At 42.9% G+C, this 19,252-nt stretch overlaps 1 protein-coding gene across 12 annotated transcripts in view; it reads right to left on the bottom strand.

The window, feature by feature from the left end:
• The window catches only part of bmpr1ba (bone morphogenetic protein receptor, type IBa), a 471,306-nt gene that overhangs the window by 94,451 nt on the left and 357,603 nt on the right, over positions 1–19,252 (bottom strand). Inside the window, exon 1 of one of the 12 annotated variants that reach the window (XM_068046135.1) lies at positions 454–496. The exons of the other annotated variants lie outside the window; for them this stretch is intronic. Within the exon in view, the coding sequence (XP_067902236.1) occupies positions 454–463 (10 nt within the window). The 5' untranslated portion in view covers positions 464–496. Of the gene's footprint in view, positions 1–453; positions 497–19,252 lie in introns of those variants that run through there. 12 annotated transcript variants of the gene reach the window in all.

Here is a 19,252-nt window from a genome sequence, read left to right as displayed (position 1 = left end):
ATGCATGAGCAGTGAAGCTCAGTTACTGATCATTCATTGAACTGAATGGTTGTGATGCTCAAGCGCAGCTTTAAAAATTCATTGGAGAGAACGGCTTAGGCAGATTGCACAAGGGATGCAATCTACACATTCTCTGGTTATTTTTGGCAGACTCCTTGATACCTTCTCACGGACCCCTAGGGGGCCGCAGACTCCTGGTTGAGAACCTCTGTCTTAGAGTACGTCAGGAAGATGAACTTGTGACAGTGAATATGCTTTACAGATTGATACAGATTGGAAGGAGGTCACCCGGCCCATCACATCTGTGCCAGCTCTTTGAGAGAGCTCTCTAATTTGTCCTACTCCCCTATCCTTTCCCCATAGCCCTGCAAACCTTTCCCTATTGAATCTGCTTCCACTAGCCATTCAGGCAGTGCATTTCTGGGTCAACAATAACTTGCATTTGTATAGCACCTTTTAACATTGCAGGTTCTACTTTCACTGGAGAGAAGGACTCCTGAGCTGGTGATTCACTGCTTTGTGCAGCTGAAAGTGGCTTTGTCTCCATCCTGGCATCATGTACAATAATGGTGTGTCTTCTGGTGGGGTACAATACTAGATGAATCAGATCGCTCTGTGGACAAGTACATAAGAGCAACTATTATTATGATAGTTTGCTACCTCTTCTAAGGCATACTGATGTATCCTTTTAGGATTGCAAGGTTTAATCGCTGTAAACCTATTTGCCTGGGCCCTAAGCTGTGGAATTCCCTCCCTGAACCTCTCTGCCTCTCTACCTCGCTTTCCTCCTTGAAGACATTCCTTAAAACCCACCTCTTTGGCCAAGATTTTGGTCATCTGACCTAATGTCTCATTATGTGGCTCAGAGTCATATTTTGTTTTATAATGCTCCTGTAAAGTGCCTTGGGACTTTTATTACCTTAAAGGTGCTATATAAATATAAGTTGTTGTTGTAAACAAGTACAATCTGAGGTCAGCTAGAAGGAAATTGCTCTCGGGCAGAACCTGAAGTCGACCGGAGGATGTCTTTTTCTCGGGAGACATTTCTTTGAAAATTGGCAGGTGGTTATAAATTCTGACCCCTCCCCAAGGTCAGAAGAAGTCGACTCCTCCTGCTCTTTTTTTCTTTCTGTTTGAAGGTGTGACACAGAAATTTGCCCATTTGATGAAATGTGATGGGGATGGTCTGTTTGAGCTTAAACTCCTTTGGAAGTACTTCAAGGCATATCATCCATAAGGCAGGCCATGATGGATGACTGTGTGGTTTCTAGAGCTTATTGCAAACTACACTTTTTCTCTGCTAAGATGCATTGAAAGGCGAGGAGTGAAGCCATTTGCTGAGGTGGCTGGCAGATATATAAGCTGTATTCCTCCCCAAAGATTTTCCAGTGTCAAACAATCCCACAATAGGTTCTTTTGCTGGTGTTGGCATTAACGATCTCCTATGGTCCAATTAGAAGCAAGCCTTGCTTTCGCTCTGTTGTAGCTTAGAATTTTTTTCCCTAAACTCCCGTCAGGTTCAGTTGACAGTCTCGTACCAGACTGGCTTTCCTGTCTCAGGGTTATGAGGTCATACAGCAAAGACCCACATTGCAGTCCTCCTGATTGTTAGCTTATCTGTTACTAATCTGTACGTTGATGAAATGTGTCTTTTAGACTTTTTAGCTAGGACTCTGATATTTCCTCTCTGGTGGGGAGTTTGATATTTTTCTTTTAAAACAGGGGTCAAGGGGCCCATTTCCTGATAAATAGTAAACTAATAATTGATCTACTGTGAGTTATTCAACATGTTAAACTTCACAAAACTCTGGTTAGCATATGGTTACTGAGAGCAATATTTCAGCATTCCCATGTATTTATCTTTTTATATTCTGAGAGAAATGATTCAGTTAAGAGACTCAATTGTCAGCAAATGTTCCTGTCCCCTCACTTAACTCTGACGCACCAATAGTACATTGAGCCCATAACAGAGAAACAGGCCATATGTGAAAACACTGACGTTTTCCAAGTATAAAGTTCATGGGATTTGTTGTCACTGGGTTTTGTACTGCAGTATATGACCTCTCACCTCCAACCGCCCAACCCGGTCAAACAGCCTTTTTCCCATTTCCAATAATTTTATAACAAATAAACGATAGTGTTCAAAAGAGAGTGAGCATAACACTTTTTTTTTTAAATGCTCCTATGATTTTACTCTCAAGTTGCTCATAGCACTGTCCAGGAGATTGATAGTTAATTCCTGGAGGCTCCAGGACTATCCTAACAAACTCACAAAACAAATACAAAGGACAATATCAGTAAACAGGGAAATTAGATAAGGGGTGGCACAGTGGCTAGCACCGCAGCCTCACAGCTCCAGCAACCTGGGTTTGGTTCTGGATACTGCCTGTGCAGAGTTTGCAAGTTCTCCCTGTGACCGTGTGGGTTTCCTCCCACATGCCAAAGACTTGCAGGTTGATAGGTAAATTGGCCATTGTAAAATAATTGCCCCTAGTGTAGGTAGGTGGTAGAAGAATTGAGGGAAGGTATGGATGTGAGAGAGGAAAAATGGGTTTAATATATTGGATTAGTATAAATGGGTGGTTAATGGTCAGCATGGTGGGTCAAAAGGTCTGTTTCAGTGCTGTATCTCTCTATGACACATTAGGGGAGAAAGGAACAGAAGGATATGTTGGTAGGGTGAGATAAAAAATGGTAGGAAACTCATAAGGAGCATGGATCAGTTGGGCCAAATGGCCTGTTTCTCTGTTATGGGCTCAATGTACTATTGGTGCGTCAGAGTTAAGTGAGGGGACAGGAACATTTGCTGACAATTGAGTCTCTTAACTGAATCATTTCTCTCAGAATATAAAAAGATAAATACATGGGAATGCTGAAATATTGCTCTCAGTAACCATATGCTAACCAGAGTTTTGTGAAGTTTAACATGTTGAATAACTCACAGTAGATCAATTATTAGTTTACTATTTATCAGGAAATGGGCCCCTTGACCCCTGTTTTAAAAGAAAAATATCAAACTCCCCACCAGAGAGGAAATATCAGAGTCCTAGCTAAAAAGTCTAAAAGACACATTTCATCAATGTACAGATTAGTAACAGATAAGCTAACAATCAGGAGGACTGCAATGTGGGTCTTTGCTGTACGACCTCATAACCCTGAGACAGGAAAGCCAGTCTGGTACGAGACTGTCAACTGAACCTGACGGGAGTTTAGGGAAAAAAATTCTAAGCTACAACAGAGCGAAAGCAAGGCTTGCTTCTAATTGGACCATAGGAGATCGTTAATGCCAACACCAGCAAAAGAACCTATTGTGGGATTGTTTGACACTGGAAAATCTTTGGGGAGGAATACAGCTTATATATCTGCCAGCCACCTCAGCAAATGGCTTCACTCCTCGCCTTTCAATGCATCTTAGCAGAGAAAAAGTGTAGTTTGCAATAAGCTCTAGAAACCACACAGTCATCCATCATGGCCTGCCTTATGGATGATATGCCTTGAAGTACTTCCAAGGGAGTTTAAGCTCAAACAGACCATCCCCATCACATTTCATCAAATGGGCAAATTTCTGTGTCACACCTTCAAACAGAAAGAAAAAAAGAGCAGGAGGAGTCGACTTCTTCTGACCTTGGGGAGGGGTCAGAATTTATAACCACCTGCCAATTTTCAAAGAAATGTCTCCCGAGAAAAAGACATCCTCCGGTCGACTTCAGGTTCTGCCCGAGAGCAATTTCCTTCTAGCTGACCTCAGGTTGTACTTGTTTACAACAACAACTTATATTTATATAGCACCTTTAAGGTAATAAAAGTCCCAAGGCACTTTACAGGAGCATTATAAAACAAACTATGACTCCGAGCCACATAATGAGACATTAGGTCAGATGACCAAAATCTTGGCCAAAGAGGTGGGTTTTAAGGACTGTCTTCAAGGAGGAAAGCGAGGTAGAGAGGCAGAGAGGTTCAGGGAGGGAATTCCACAGCTTAGGGCCCAGGCAAATAGGTTTACAGCGATTAAACCTTGCAATCCTAAAAGGATACATCAGTATGCCTTAGAAGAGGTAGCAAACTATCATAATAATAGTTGCTCTTATGTACTTGTCCACAGAGCGATCTGAATCATCTAGTATTGTACCCCACCAGAAGACACACCATTATTGTACATGATGCCAGGATGGAGACAAAGCCACTTTCAGCTGCACAAAGCAGTGAATCACCAGTTCAGGAGTCCTTCTCTCCAGTGAAAGTAGAACCTGCAATGTTAAAAGGTGCTATACAAATGCAAGTTATTGTTGACCCAGAAATGTACTGCCTGAATGGCTAGTGGAAGCAGATTCAATAGGGAAAGGTTTGCAGGGCTATGGGGAAAGGACAGGGGAGTAGGACAAATTAGAGAGCTCTCTCAAAGAGCTGGCACAGATGTGATGGGCCGGGTGACCTCCTTCCAATCTGTATCAATCTGTAAAGCATATTCACTGTCACAAGTTCATCTTCCTGACGTACTCTAAGACAGAGGTTCTCAACCAGGAGTCTGCGGCCCCCTAGGGGTCCGTGAGAAGGTATCAAGGAGTCTGCCAAAAATAACCAGAGAATGTGTAGATTGCATCCCTTGTGCAATCTGCCTAAGCCGTTCTCTCCAATGAATTTTTAAAGCTGCGCTTGAGCATCACAACCATTCAGTTCAATGAATGATCAGTAACTGAGCTTCACTGCTCATGCATGCATGTGTTATAGGGGGCCCGTGGAATATTTATAACAGAAAGCGGGGGGGCCCTCAGAAGCAAAAAGGTTGTGAACCCCTTTCGAATTGGCCCCTTAACATTACAGCACTGCTACCATCCACAAGCTACATTGACAGGGCAGTGCTGTAAGTGTCTAGAGTGCTAAGTTGTATGATACTATGAGCTAACTGAAATGTTCTATGTAATGGTGACCTTAACAGCCATAGGTATAGAGGTTCTGAGCATAAGAGAAGACTGCAAAGTCCTCTGGTATCTTATGTTCGTACCATTTTCCTCGGAGTTTAACTTCTTCAGATGCTTCGAATCAGTCCTAACACAACATTCTAGCCCTTAACCCCCCTATCCCTGGCGTATAGTATTCTCCAGAGAGCCCTATGTCATATGCTTTCCTCTCTCCTTTGCCCATTTCTCATTGGATTGGGCGATGGAGGATGGCACAAATGTGGTAGAAATATGGAACTCTCTCCCACTCGAACAGACCTTTCAAGACTGAGCGAAATAGATATTTGTTAAGTAAGGGTATCAAGCAAGAGCAAGAAAATGGAGTTGAGGTACAGATCAGCCATAGGCTCGAGGGGCTGAATGGTCTCCTCTTGCTCTGAAGAAAAAGAAAAACTGAAACTTTCTGCAAACCCATGGGCTGCAATGACTGAGATAGCCCCCTTACTTAATACTGCAATGAATGGATATGTTTTATATTATGGGTATTAACTTAACATTTAGTGATAAACCAACAAACTGGGATAAACAACTTTTTACCTGAATCCTAAACTGCAGACTGAGCTAATCTAACCAGCTAGGCTGCATAAGCAGGTTTCGGAGCATTGTCCCAACATTGTCCTGACTGCTGCAATGCTTACACTTGAGAATTACACATTTTTACTGAAGAATTCCGGGCCTCCATTATTTAGAGGGTGGCAATCAGAAGATTGGCACTGTGTCATCAAACCTCGACCTTATCATAGATGCCATATCAGGCCAGTCGAAAGTGTCTACCAAATCCGAGTGAATCACTGCAGGAAGAAACGGTACTGGCGCAGGATGTGGTGCCTTAATGTCATGACGATGCGTCCTCCCTGCTGATATAGTTATGGAGTTTCACATAGGCAGCAGGCATTAAACATTCTTAAATCTTCCTTTGTGATGGTCTGGAGCAAGAACTCAAAATACAACAGCAATTTAAAGGTTTTCGAATACAATTGCTGACAACTCGAGCTTGTTGATCACACACACACACACACACACACACGTGTTTTTCACAAAAAAAAAGTCCCTCTTACAAATTCTTCCCCCTTTTTGCATCCATGGGGTCAAACAAGTAAGAAAATATTCCTCATCAATTCCAAAATCAAAGTGTTCGCATCACGATGGGTTTTCTCGGGCCTCAGCAGCATCCCTCAAGAGGACTTTAGGTTTGAGCTACGCTCTTTTTGAAGTCCTCACCTTTTCATATATAAGACTATCCTCCGATATTAACAGCACTAGCTGTGATGCAGTGGGCAGCATTCTTCGCTCTGAGTCAGAAGGCTGTAGGTTCAAGTTTCATTCCAGGAACTTAAGCATAAAAATCCAGGCTGCCACTCTCAGTGCAGTGCTGATAGAGTGTTGCACAGTCTCAGGTGCAATCTTTTGAATGAGGTGTTAAATCAAGTGCCCATCTGCTCTCTCAGGTGGATCCTATGGTATTATTTTGAACAGCAGGGGAGATATGCCTGGTGTTCTGACTAATGTTTATTTTTCAAAGAGCTAGCACAGACACAACGGCCCTCCTTCGGTGCCGTATCATTCTATAAAACACATTCGCTGTCACATGTTTATTTTCCTGACGTGCTCTAATGGTCCCTCAATATGTCTGCCTGAAAGGCATGGCAGTGCTGTAGTGTAAATGGTGAAGCAGATAAAACAGATAACCTGGGCTGCTAAAGACACCTGGTATTGTTGCTCAACTCTGTGCCAAGAGTATTCTTTGACCATAAGACAGAGGAGCTTCTACTATTGCAACAGTGTAAGTTTTTCTATCTTGAAAGCCAGATTTCCTTGTGGCCTCGCAGAATGCCAAATTAGGGCAATTCATGTCTGCAAGAAATTGGATTGAATGATCCATATGTCTTTTACTGCTGGCATAGAGGACATATTCTTAGGTGAAAGAACAGCGCAGCAGCCAAGAGCAGTAACTTTCCAAACTCACATATATTGATTTAATAAACAACAACTTGCATTTATATAGCCACCTTTAACATAGTAAAAACATCCCAAGATGCTTCACAGTAGCGTTATCAAACAAAATTTGACACCGAGCTATATAAAGAGATACAGGGACAGATGACCACATGCATGGCCAAAGGTTTTAAGAAAGGACATAAAGCAGGAGAGGTAAAGAGGCAGAAAGGTTTAGGGAGAGAATTCCAGAGCTGAAGACATGGCTGCCAATGGTGGAGAAATTAAAATCGGAGATCACAGAATCATTACAGCACAGAAGGAGGGCATTCGGCCTGTCATGTCTGCACCGGCTCTCCGAAAGAACAATTTACCTAGTCTCTCTCCCCGGTCTTCTCCCTGTAGCCCTGAACATTCTTCCTTTTCAGATAACAATCCAATTCCCTCTTGAATGTCTCGATTGAACCTGCCTCCACCACACTCTCAGGCAGTGCAACCGGATCCAACACTCGCGGTGTGAAAAAGTTTTCCTCATGTTTCCATTGTTTCGTTTGCCAACTACCTTAAATCTGTGCCCTCTTGTTCTCGATCCCTCCACCAATGGGAACAGTTATCTACCCTGTCCAGACCCCTCATAATTTTGAACACCACAATCAAATATCCTCTCAACCTTCTCTTAAAGGAAAACAGTCCCAACTTCTCCAATCTATCCAGAGAACTGAAGTTTCTCATCGCTGGAACCATTCTCATGAATCTTTTCTACACTCTCTCCACTGCCTTCATATCTTTCGTAAGGTGTGGCACTCAGAACTGGACGCAATACTCCAGTTGAGGCCGAACCAGTGTTCTATACAAGTTTAACATAACTTCCTCGCTTTTGTACTCTATGCCCCTATTAATGATGTCTAGGATGCTGTATGCTCTATTAACTGCTTTCTCACCCTGTCCTGCCACCTTCAGTGATTTATGCACATATACACCCAGGTCCCTCTGCTCCTGCACCCCCTTTAGAATTGTACCCTTTATTTTATATTGTCTCTCTGCATTCTTCCTACCAAATTGAATCACTTCACACTTCCCAGTATTAAAATTCATCTGCCGCCCATTCCACCAATCTATCTACGCCCTTTCAAAGTTCTACACTATCCTCCTCACAGTTCAAAATGTTTCCAAGTTTTGTATCACCTGCAAGAGACCGGAATTGGAGGAGAGCAGTGATCTCGAAGGGTTGTCGGGCGGGTGGAGGTTACAGAGATAGAGAGGGAGAGAGAGAGACCATGAAAGGAATTGAAACGAAGGATGCCCATCATTTGACATACCCGCATATTATAACTTTTTAAATTGGACAAAGCAATACTAGTGCAATGTCCAACATGGTTATGAGACAGGGTAACTCAAATTATTGAACTAAAATAAAAGTACATGACAGCAAAAAGAGGTAGGACAACAGGGAAACGTAAACCAATGTGCTCACTATTAACTTTATAGCATTCATACATCACTCAGAAGAAAAGGAGCAGTGGTGTCGGCTAATTAAATGACTGATTATTATGGTCACATGTTGCAGGAGAACTGCAGGCATGAGTTATGAGTCACAATATGAATGTGTTTTCTTCGGTTATAAACCATCTACTCATATGAAAGATCCACGTACAAATGGTCCAGAAATTCTCTGAGGGTTCTACTGTTCTCCCAACACAGGCTTAGTTATTTTCAGCCATTTACACTATTTCCCTTAGATTTCCAGCCAGTCTCCCTCCAGAATCCCTGCGGAATATCAGAGCCAATATGCGGAATGCAGTTCGCTTCTTGAGCCGAGATATCCCTTCATTCAATTTTCTCCCTTTACCCCTCTCCTCAAGCCAGCAAATCATATTACAAGGAAGGATGGAATGAGTAAAGGAGATTTTAAAAAGATCAGTCTGCCAATGAAACTTGCTCTTCTGCATACTATCAGAACACGATGAAAGGTCACAGACCTGTAATGTTAACTCTCTCTCTAACCACAGATACTGCCAGACCTGCTGAGTATTTCCAGCATTTTCTCTTTTTATTTAAAATTTTCAGCATCTGCAGTATTTTAGTTTTAGTTTAGTTTAGTTTAGAGATACAGCACTGAAACAGGCCCTTCGACCCACTGGGTCTGTGCCGACCATCAACCACCCATTTATACTAATCCTACACTAATCCCATATTCCTACCACATCCCCACCTGTCCCTATATTTCCCTACCACCTACCTATACGAGGGGCAATTTATAATGGCCAATTTACCTACCAATCTGCAAGTCTTTTGGCTTGTGGGAGGAAACCGGAGCACCCGGAGGAAACCCACGCAGACACAGGGAGAACTTGCAAACTCCACACAGGCAGTACCCAGAATTGAAACCGGGTCGCTGGAGCTGTGAGGCTGCGGTGCTAACCACTGCGCCACTGTGCTGCCCTGTTTTTCGATATAAATGCTTTTAGTAGGGCATAAGATTTGTCCACTTACTTTATGACACAAAGCAGCAGAGCCCTAAAGATTGGCAGAGATGGCGCATCATCAGATGATCCTGGGTGTTTGACGGCTTTTGTGTCGGATGGTTCATACCTTCTAGTTGAGAGTTGTCACATTTTAACATTAGCAAATATCCAGAAGCAATAAGATTTCTGATTGCACATGGGCTAAACAGATTGGACCTTGAGGCATTTTTTGACACAATGAGAGTGGTGTTTGTGCATTGCAACAATTCAGGTGGGAAAAAAAGTTCCATTAGTAGCACAAACCACTGGGCGTAAACCACCACTATAAACTCAACACGTATTGTGTAAGGGAAGTTTATTTGAAAGGGACATAGCTTAACTGTAGGTTGTCCTCCTGAAGTCTTTCTTAGCATATCACACCCAATTCCAAACTTGCTTATACAAGGAAATGTCAAAGTCTTTTCAAAACTTTGTTTAGAGGTCAAATAAAAGACCACACAGGTGTGTGTTGTGTCAATGACTAGAAGCTATCAAGGATACCTGGAATCTGATCTCTTGACTGACACATTCTTCGGCATTACAAACTTTCAATAGGAATGCTACACTAATGCTGATTAATTTCTCAAACCCCTATAGTCACATTTAAAAGCTGGCTTCTACATGATTGCATTAACCTTTTGTGAAACAGGCTTCGTTTCTTTTCACACAGTTCTGCTCTACAGCCCTTTCTCTTGTCCATAAATACCACACCATATGTTATTATGTTCTTGCGACTGAAATTAAGAAATAGGAGCAGGAGTAGGCCATTCGGCCCCTTGAGCCTGCTCCACCATTCAATAAGATCTGTTTGTGTCCGCTTTCCTGCCTGTCCCCATAACCCTCGACTCCCCCTTTAGATCAAAAATCTGTCTAACTCAGCCTTGAATATATTCATTGACCAAGCCTCCACTGCTCTCTGGGAAAGAGAATTCCAACATTAACGACCCTCCGTGAGAAGAAATTCCTCCTCATCTCTGTCTTAAATGGGAGACTCCTTATTTTGAAACTGTGCCTCCAAGTTCTAGATTTTCCCCACATCCTCTCAGCGTCTACCCTGTCAAACCCCCTCAGAATCTTATATGTTTCAATAAGGTCACCTCCCATTCTTCTAAGCTCCAATGAGTATAGGCCCAACCTGCTCAACCTTTCCTCATAAGACAACCCCTTCATCCCAGGAACCAGCTTAGTGAACCTTCTCTGAACTGCTTCCAATGCAAGTATATTCCTCCTTAAATAAGGAGACCAAAACTGCATGTGGTATTCTAGGTGTGGCCTCACCAATGCCCTGTACAGTTGTAGCAAGACTTCCCTACTTTTATATTCCATCCCCCTTGCAATAAATGCCAACATTCCATTTGCCTTTCTAATTACTTGCTGTACCTGCATGCTAGCGTTTAGTGAATCATGTACAAAGACACCCAGATCTCTCTGTATTGCAGCATTCTACAGTTTCTCTCCATGTAAAAAATATTCGGCTTTTTTATTCTTCCCAAAGTGGATAACCTCACATTTTCCCACATTATACTCCATCTGCCAAATTTTTGCCCATTCATTTAATCTATTTATATCTCTTTGGAGACCCTTTGTGTCTTCCATGCGACTTGCTTTCCTACCTATCTTTGTATCATCCATAAATTTGGTTACAATACACTCAGTCCCTTCATCCAAGTCATTAATATAGATCATAAATAGTTGAGGCCCCAGCATTGATCCTTTTGATCCACTAGTTACAGTTTGCCAACCTGAAAATGCCCCATTTATCCGGACTTTCTGTTTCCTGTTAGTGAACCAATCCTCTATCCATGTTAATATATTACCCCCAACACCATGAGCTCCTATCTTGTGTAGAAACCTTTTATATGGCACCTTATAAAATGCCTTTTGGAAATCCAAATACACTATGTGTATTACTATGTGGAGCGGCACAGTGGCGCAGTGGTTAGCACCGCAGTCTCACAGCCCCAGCGACCAGGGTTCAGTTCTGGGAATTGCCCGTACAGCGTTTGTAAGTTCTCCCTGTGACTGTGTGGGTTTCCACACAGCCAAAGACTTGCAGGTTGATAGGTAAATTGGCCATTATAAATTGCCCCTAGTGTAGGTAGCAGAGTTGTGGGGATGTGGTAGGGAATATGGGATTAATGTAGGATTAGTATATTAAAAAAAAAATGGGTGATTGTTGGTCAGCACAGACTCAGTGGGCCAAAGGGCCTGTTTCAGTGCTGTATCTCTCTATGACTACATCTACTGGTTTCCTTTATCACCTTACTTGTTACATCCTCAAAGAACTATACTAATTTTGTCAAACACGATTTCCCTTTCATAAAACCACGTTGGCTCTGCCTGATTGCATTATGATTTTTTAAATGTTCTTCTTTTATTAAAGAATTTACTTCTTTAATAATGGATTCTAGCATTTTCCCAATGATAGAACTCTCCGATAGCTGTGATCACTGTTGATGTGTAGGAAATATGGCTGCCATCTTGAACATAGCAAGATCCCACAAATGGCAAATGAAATGAATGACCACTTAATCTGCTTTTGGAAGTGTCAGTCAGGGATGAATGTTGGCTCGGACACCAGGAGAATTCAAATAGTGCCTCAGCATCTTTTACATTAACTTGATAGGGTCTTGTTTTAATATCCCGTCTAAAAAGACAGCACTACTAACAATGTAACGCTCCCTCATTACTACATTGATGTGTCAGCCTACAGCATGAATCAAACCCATGATCTTCTGGTTTGGGTGAGAGTCCTACCAACTGAGCCACTGACATAAAACAAACATTCTGTTTGATCTGTGTAGAATATTCACAACCAATTAGCCATTTAAAAAAAGGAAAATAAATGATAAATTAGCTGATTTGAAAACATTGGTTTAAGCACCACTTCTTGACCACCTGTATTCTCACATTCACAAAATACACTATAACTCCCCTGCTTGTTACGTCAACAGATACAGAGGCAAACACAGTTAACTCCACACTCGTTATGGTTACAGGACCGAAAAGCAGCCAGTCTGCTACAAAAAAGTAAGATCGTTTGTAACTTGCTCCCAGTCATAATCAACTCCCCGGCGTGCAGGATGGCTATCAGAGAATAGGGGATTGCTAACCCTGCTTGGACCTATTCCTGGGAGGTCTCATCACATGACCTCCAACAACTCTGCCTCCACACTCCCACCATTGCTCGCCCAACACGTCAATCCTTAAGGTATTCCATCCTCCTCAAGGGCAAATGGAAAATGAAAACATCCCATGAACTGACTGGGTGATTGTTGACTGTCAGTTAAACAGTCTTTCCTCCCCTGGCCCCATCTCCAATACTTCGATAACTAATGAAGGTGTTCAATGCTAGAACTGTATAGAACACAGCATGACCACAGCGAGATTTATGGGTTTGTTGCCAGAACTGGAGAAGTTTAGCTATGAGGAAAGATTGGATAGGCTGGGATGTTTTCTTTGGAACAGGGAAGCTGAGGGGAGATTCAATTGAGGTGTATAAAATTATGAGGGGCCTTGAAAGAGTGGATAGGAAGGACCTATTTTCATTAGCAGAGAGGTAAATAACCAAAGGGCATAGATTTAAAGTAATTGGTAGAAGGTTTAGATGGGATCTAAGGAGAAATTCTTAAACCCACAGGGTGATGGGGTTCTGGAACTCACCACCTGAGAGGGTGGTAGAGGTAGAAATCCTCATCACATAAAAAAATACACTAGAATAAAGTGCTGTAACCTACAGGGCTACGGACCAAGAGCTGGACAATGAGGTTAGGCTGGATAACTCTATCAGCCATCACAGACATGATGGGCTGAATAGCCTCCTACTGTGCCATAAATTTTTTTTATGTTTTTCTATGAAAAGGGATGTCCCTGAGAGCCAGCAGGGTGATTCAGTGTAGTGATCGTAGGTGGGATGAGTTAGCCTGTGATTTTCTTTCATAACTGTGAATTTTTTAGGTTATTAAATTTGAAATCGTATTTTTTTTTAAGAACCGTCATAGTGGTTGCGTCAGTGGATTTATTTTACCACACTGTGGATTGACGATTCTTGTCTGTTCCATACAATCTTATCAGGGAGATTGTTTTATTTGGAGGTGGCGTGAAATTTTCTGCAATAAAAACGCTGATTACACACAGAAAGCAACCAATGAGAAAGCAGAGTTGCACACACAATTAAAAAGGAGGAAGAAAATCGACACTATTATGACATTCACAATGGTCACTACATATGCAAAGACAGAGAGCAAGAGAGACAAAGAGGTTGTAAGCAAAATGGTGCCTGGGAAACTCTCACTGTGCTCTCCACTCAGAAAATGAGCATTTATTTGAGTATTATTTAGACAGGAGCAGAAGGCTAATTGCAGAGCACTAGTGCATAAATAGCTCATCTGTTCTACATTTGGTGGTTACACACAAACCAGATGCACTTGACGACAAAACCTCTTCTAACACTGGTGACTAATTCACGATCAATTTTGTAGGGTGCCTGCTCAGTGGAATCTGTCACTAAACAAGACAGTCGCCAATTGCTACTTTGGAACTGGACCGAAAACAGCAGAAGTGCAAAATCCTTCAAATTTATTGTTACTTTTCTCCCCGTGTCCAATTCTTCAGTGTGTAAAGGAATCATGAGTTAATGTATAGAGCACGCCAAGAACCACCAACTCAAAACAAATCTCAGCTGAGAAAGTACTAATTAGAACAAGCAAAGAAAGACGGTAGCCTTGAAACCAGTCCTCATGATGGAAATGCACAGAACCTTTAACAGGATTTGTACAATGATATCCTTCTGTCCACTGTTTAATACAAGCAAGTTGTTTTAAATGGCTGAAGAGCATGGACAAGGGCTGGCGCCAACTCTCAATTTTTGTTTGTGTATCACACCGACTGTCATTTCCCTGCTCTCCGTAAAAACATAAATTAAGTCGTTAAAAGAGTACCCAAAATAAAACCCATTAAAATATGCTTCAGCATTTTGTAATAACTGTATCGGGCATCAATTTTTCCCTTCTTTCTTCCTGTTCCACAGACACTGATCACCCCTGGTTACCTCATTCAAGTGGCCATCACTCAGCTATGATTTCTGACAGGGGGAATCAACAAACTATTCGCCAATGGGGTGCATCACGGCTAAGCTCAGCAGATGCCTGTGAGGACACATCCACGGTATCACGGGATAGCAATCAAGAGAGGGATTTCTAGCTAATTTTCCCACTCTATAGCGTGAGCACACTGAGGCTAGTTTTTAATCTCAGTGTCACCTTGGCTGAGATCAGCAGGTGAATGGAGGTGAGATGTGGCAGTGAATCTGGGACAGTCCTGGTGTATGGATAGGCTATTTACTGGATAAATTCGGCAAAGCTGTCATTGATAGAAAATACTTCAAGTCTAATTCTAATCTTTGTACTATTATAATCAACTTCAATCACAGTAAAATCTCAAAAGGTGCCAGCACTGGTAGCTTGACAATGTCTACATATCTTGGGACAAGAACACCAAAGATGTGGGAACCTCTTGAAATCACACACCATCTTCACATGGAAAGTTGCTGTTGCTTGTACGTCATTACTGAACCAATATCCTGGAAATCCCATCTAATTTATGGGGGTGACCATCATCACCTTTGTAGTGATTCTTAAAGAAGGCCCATCAACACCTCAATTTTAAAATTTTCATTCTTGTTTTCAAATCCCTCCACGGCTTCACCCCTCCTCATCTCCATAACGTCCTCCAGCCCTACAAACACCGAAATATCTACGTTCCTCTAATTTTGGTCTCTTGTGCATCCCCTATTTTAAATTACTCCACCATTGGCGATGATGCCTTCAGCTGTCAAGGCCCTAAGCTCTGGAATTCCCTCCGTAAACCTCTCCAGCTCTTGCTCCTCCTTAAAATCTACCTCTTTGACCAACCTTTCCGAATACCTCCTTATGCAACTTGGTGGCAAATTCTGATTGATAATGCCTTGGGATGTTTTACTATGTCAAACCTCATACGGCCTTTTACAATGTTAAAGCTTCTATATAAATGCAAGTTGTTGCTGTATGAAACCTAAAGCGCTGTTTGTTTGTTTGATTGGTGAATTCATTGATTGACAGTGAAACAGTACAAAACAAGAGTTTGATTTGAGACAGGGAGATGGTGCCAGAAATCCTTTGGTTCATATGCCAGCATACCAAAGAAAGTCACACATTTTTCCTAACAAGTGCTTGCTCATCAAGCCATCTTCATCCAAGCACTTCCCCTCATAGTCAAGACTGTTTGCTGGTTTATAAAACTAATAATCACACATGCCTCTGAGATCTCTGCACTCATCTAATTCTGGCCTCTTGAGCATCCCCGATTTTAATTGCTCCACCATTAGTGACCGTGCCTTCAGCTGCTTGGCTCCCAAGCTCTGGAATTCTCTCCCTGAACCTCTCTGACTCCCCGCCTCACTTTCCTCCTTTAAGCCACTCCTTAAAACTTACCTCTTTAACCAAGCATTTGGTCATCTGCTCTAATAATCGCCACATTTGGCTTGGCATCGAATCTTGCTTTATAACACTCCTGTGAAGCACCTAGGTGGTGTTTTTTATGTTTAATGGCACTTTATAAATAATTCTTCCTGTTGTTGTAATTCATGTTTCGTTTCACTAGTGTAGCACTGACATTTGACGCTCGCTCTTTAAAGACAGACCAGAACTACAGGCCCGGCCTGTATTTGACACTTGTTTTCAGTAACGGTCCTCAGGAATGATGCAGCATCTCCCAGATTTTCTTTTTTGCTAACATACACCAGAAAGGCCACATTTTTGGCTTTCATCCTGAGCAAGCCTCAGGTGTGACACAGAAATGCCACGCAAAACCAGGCTTTGGCTTATCATGTGTTACTGCTGTTGGGAGTGACAGACCTGACAATTGGAGAAACGTTTTGTTTGGAGAACATAATCCGCATCCCCGATGCTGGTGACAGGATGCACCCATGTTTTTGCTCCATTCCAAATGCCTAACACAGGATCAAAGAACAAGGAATAATAAACAAGAGAGCTTGTTTTACCCTGGCTTTTAGACACAAAGGCAACCCAACTTGGCTGTCAATGAACCCTGAAGTGTTACAAATCTACTGAATCACACAGCGTTTTAGAGGGATATCATCATCTCACTTGAAAAAACTCTCCCTGGTTTAGAATGAGGCACGTTTGGGGGCATTTTGACTTCACAATTAAATCAGACATCTGCCTGTGTTCTTACTTTAATTTTAAGATTGGGATTAGCACTAAAGTCGCTGCCACTAAAACTTCCTAGAAACAGCTTCCGATGGGCATTTCTGACAGTCTATGAGCAATTAAACTATGCTAATCCAATAACTCCCAGCGTTCCCACACACGCAACCCCCTTCCCCAAGACAATCCCATTATGCCCCTGTGACTGCGGTAATTGGAAATCAGAACATTTGCTTAATCTGGTTTCAACTGCCAATAAAGTCTCTCCCAAGAGGGTGCCTGGTGAGTTGGGCCACATTCTGACAGGTCTACTTTTGGCAGTGAATCCGCTATGGCCCCTCTTTTTCTGCCATCTGCCTTTCTAGTCACTTATAGCCACAACATGGTGACGTAATGGTACAACTGCACATGATGTAATTATTGTGCCACCAAGCATATGTGAGCACTCATGCTGAATTCACAATTCAATGTCTGTAAATTACAAACGACAAGAAAGAAAAGCAGCAGATCCTGATCCAGGGTTGTTGAATCCTGATCTCCACCTTGACAAGGCAGGAAGAGGTGCATTCTTTTCCTCCCTGCCACATTTGGCTAAGTGCGTAAACCCACCAGTGTAGCAGTATGCAGTTCTTCAGTGTTGGTATCAGGTACTGTCGAATGGAACAATACAGACAAGGAAGCTCCTGGCTTTGATGGGACAATGGCAGAGGTGTTGGTACTGGCCTCAGTGACCATAGACTGGGGATGAGAAAGTTTTGGCAAAGGTTCTCACTCCTAATCACTTCCATGAGAGTTGGAGAGCATGTATGGACAGTGGATGAGTTCAGGATCAGGCTTGTTGATAATGCCCCCACCTCCTCACTGCCCTGGTTAAATAGCCCAGTGAAACCAGTCCAAGACTTAGCCTAATGAATAGAGATTGAGAGAGGCCCTGGTGATGATGCAGGGGGAGTGGGGGATGAATCCGAGAGGGTGTGATGGAAGGTGGGGTGTTTGTCGGTGGGAGCCATCCATGGGCCACCGATTGCCCATGAAGGAGGCTCCTCCCAAACCTCGCCATCCCCCCCAAGCCCACAGGGAGGTCGCCTTGTTTCACTGGGTGACCTCCCTGCGTGTGGGAGGCCCCTCCACCGCTGGCTCAGTTCCAGCAGCGGTGGGAAGAGGCCCTTAACTGGCTAATAATTGGCCACTAAAGGGCCTCAATTGGCCTCTGGGCAGGAAGGCTGTCATCGGCCTTTCCTGCCCCCCAATTAATCGTCGTGCGACGGGAAGGCAACGGTCCTCCGGCCCCCACGTCCCATTGTACTTTTATGGACCTCCACGTCCTAGCCAGTCTCCAGGGGGCCCATTAAATCTAGCCCACTGTGTGAAGTTTTGGTCTCCATATCTAAGGAAGGATATACTTGGAGGTGGTACAGTGAAAGTTCACTAGATTGGTTCCTGGGATGAGAGGGTGAGTAAATTGGGCCTATATTCTCTGGAGTTTGGAAGAATGAGAGGTGATCTCATTGAAACCTATAAGATTCTGAAGGGGCTGGACAGGGTTGGCACATGAGAGGTTGTTTCTCCAGGCTGGGGAATCTAGAACATGGGGGCACAGTCTCAGGATAAGGGGCCGATCATTTAGGACTGAGATGAGGAGAAATTTCTTCACTCAAAGGGTTGTGAATCTTTGGAATTCTCTAGCCCAGATGATAGTGGATGCTCAGTCATTGAATACATTAAAGGCTGGGATTGACAGAATTTTGGTCTCTCAGGGAATCAAAGCGCATGGCAAGTGGGCGGGAAAGTGCAGTTGAGGCAGAAGATCAGCCATGATCATAGAGAATGGCGGAGCAGGCTCCGGGGGCTGTATGGCCTACTCCTGCTCCTGTTTCTTGTGTTTTTATGTTCTTATGAGACAACATGTTGGCTATCCCTCCCTGAATCCCACTTCTTCATCTCAGTGGCAGAGTCACAGGCCCATAAGAAAAACAATTCGAGCCGACTCACTGGGCTAAGGGTGCTGAATTTTTCACCACAATTAATTCCTGGGTGAATTAAATGGCACCAATAAACATGATTTTGTCATATATCAGCCCTCATCTCCATTTCATACCAGCATCACTCCAACAGTGAGTTATAAATATCAGCTGTGCTTCAGTTGGTAGCACCTTTGCCCCTAAACAGGAGGTTGTGGGTTCATATCCCACCTTGAGCACAAAAATCTAAGCTAATACTGCCACTGTAGAGCATTAGAGGGGTTGTTGTGAATGTTTCCAATTGTATAGCAATGGCTAAAACAAATCCTCAGACATACACTGGGTACAATGGCACTACTTTATATTAAAGTACCAGGCCTAGATTATGAGGAACCAATCCAGTTGTACGCTAGCAACTCTGAAATGGAATAAGGTTGCTGCACAGGCTGTGCATTTTGCTTAAGCAGTCATGCTCATAATATTGGCCAGGAACCATCTGCAGTCCCTTTCACCTGCAGTGCTGGATAGGTCTGCGTGCAGTTGGTTTACCTGGCTGTGTGTGATTGCCAGATTGGGGATTCAGTGCTGCTCTTACTATCCAAAAGAAGAACAGGGCTATTACCAGGGCAAGATTATCCCAGCTTCCATCCATCAAATAAAAATAAGGCCCTACTAAACAGAATGGTTCG

The sequence above is a fragment of the Heterodontus francisci genome, chromosome 1 (assembly GCF_036365525.1).
Source record: "Heterodontus francisci isolate sHetFra1 chromosome 1, sHetFra1.hap1, whole genome shotgun sequence".
NCBI classification, from domain to species: Eukaryota; Metazoa; Chordata; class Chondrichthyes; order Heterodontiformes; family Heterodontidae; genus Heterodontus; species Heterodontus francisci.
This window is presented reverse-complemented; position numbering and strand designations above follow the sequence as displayed.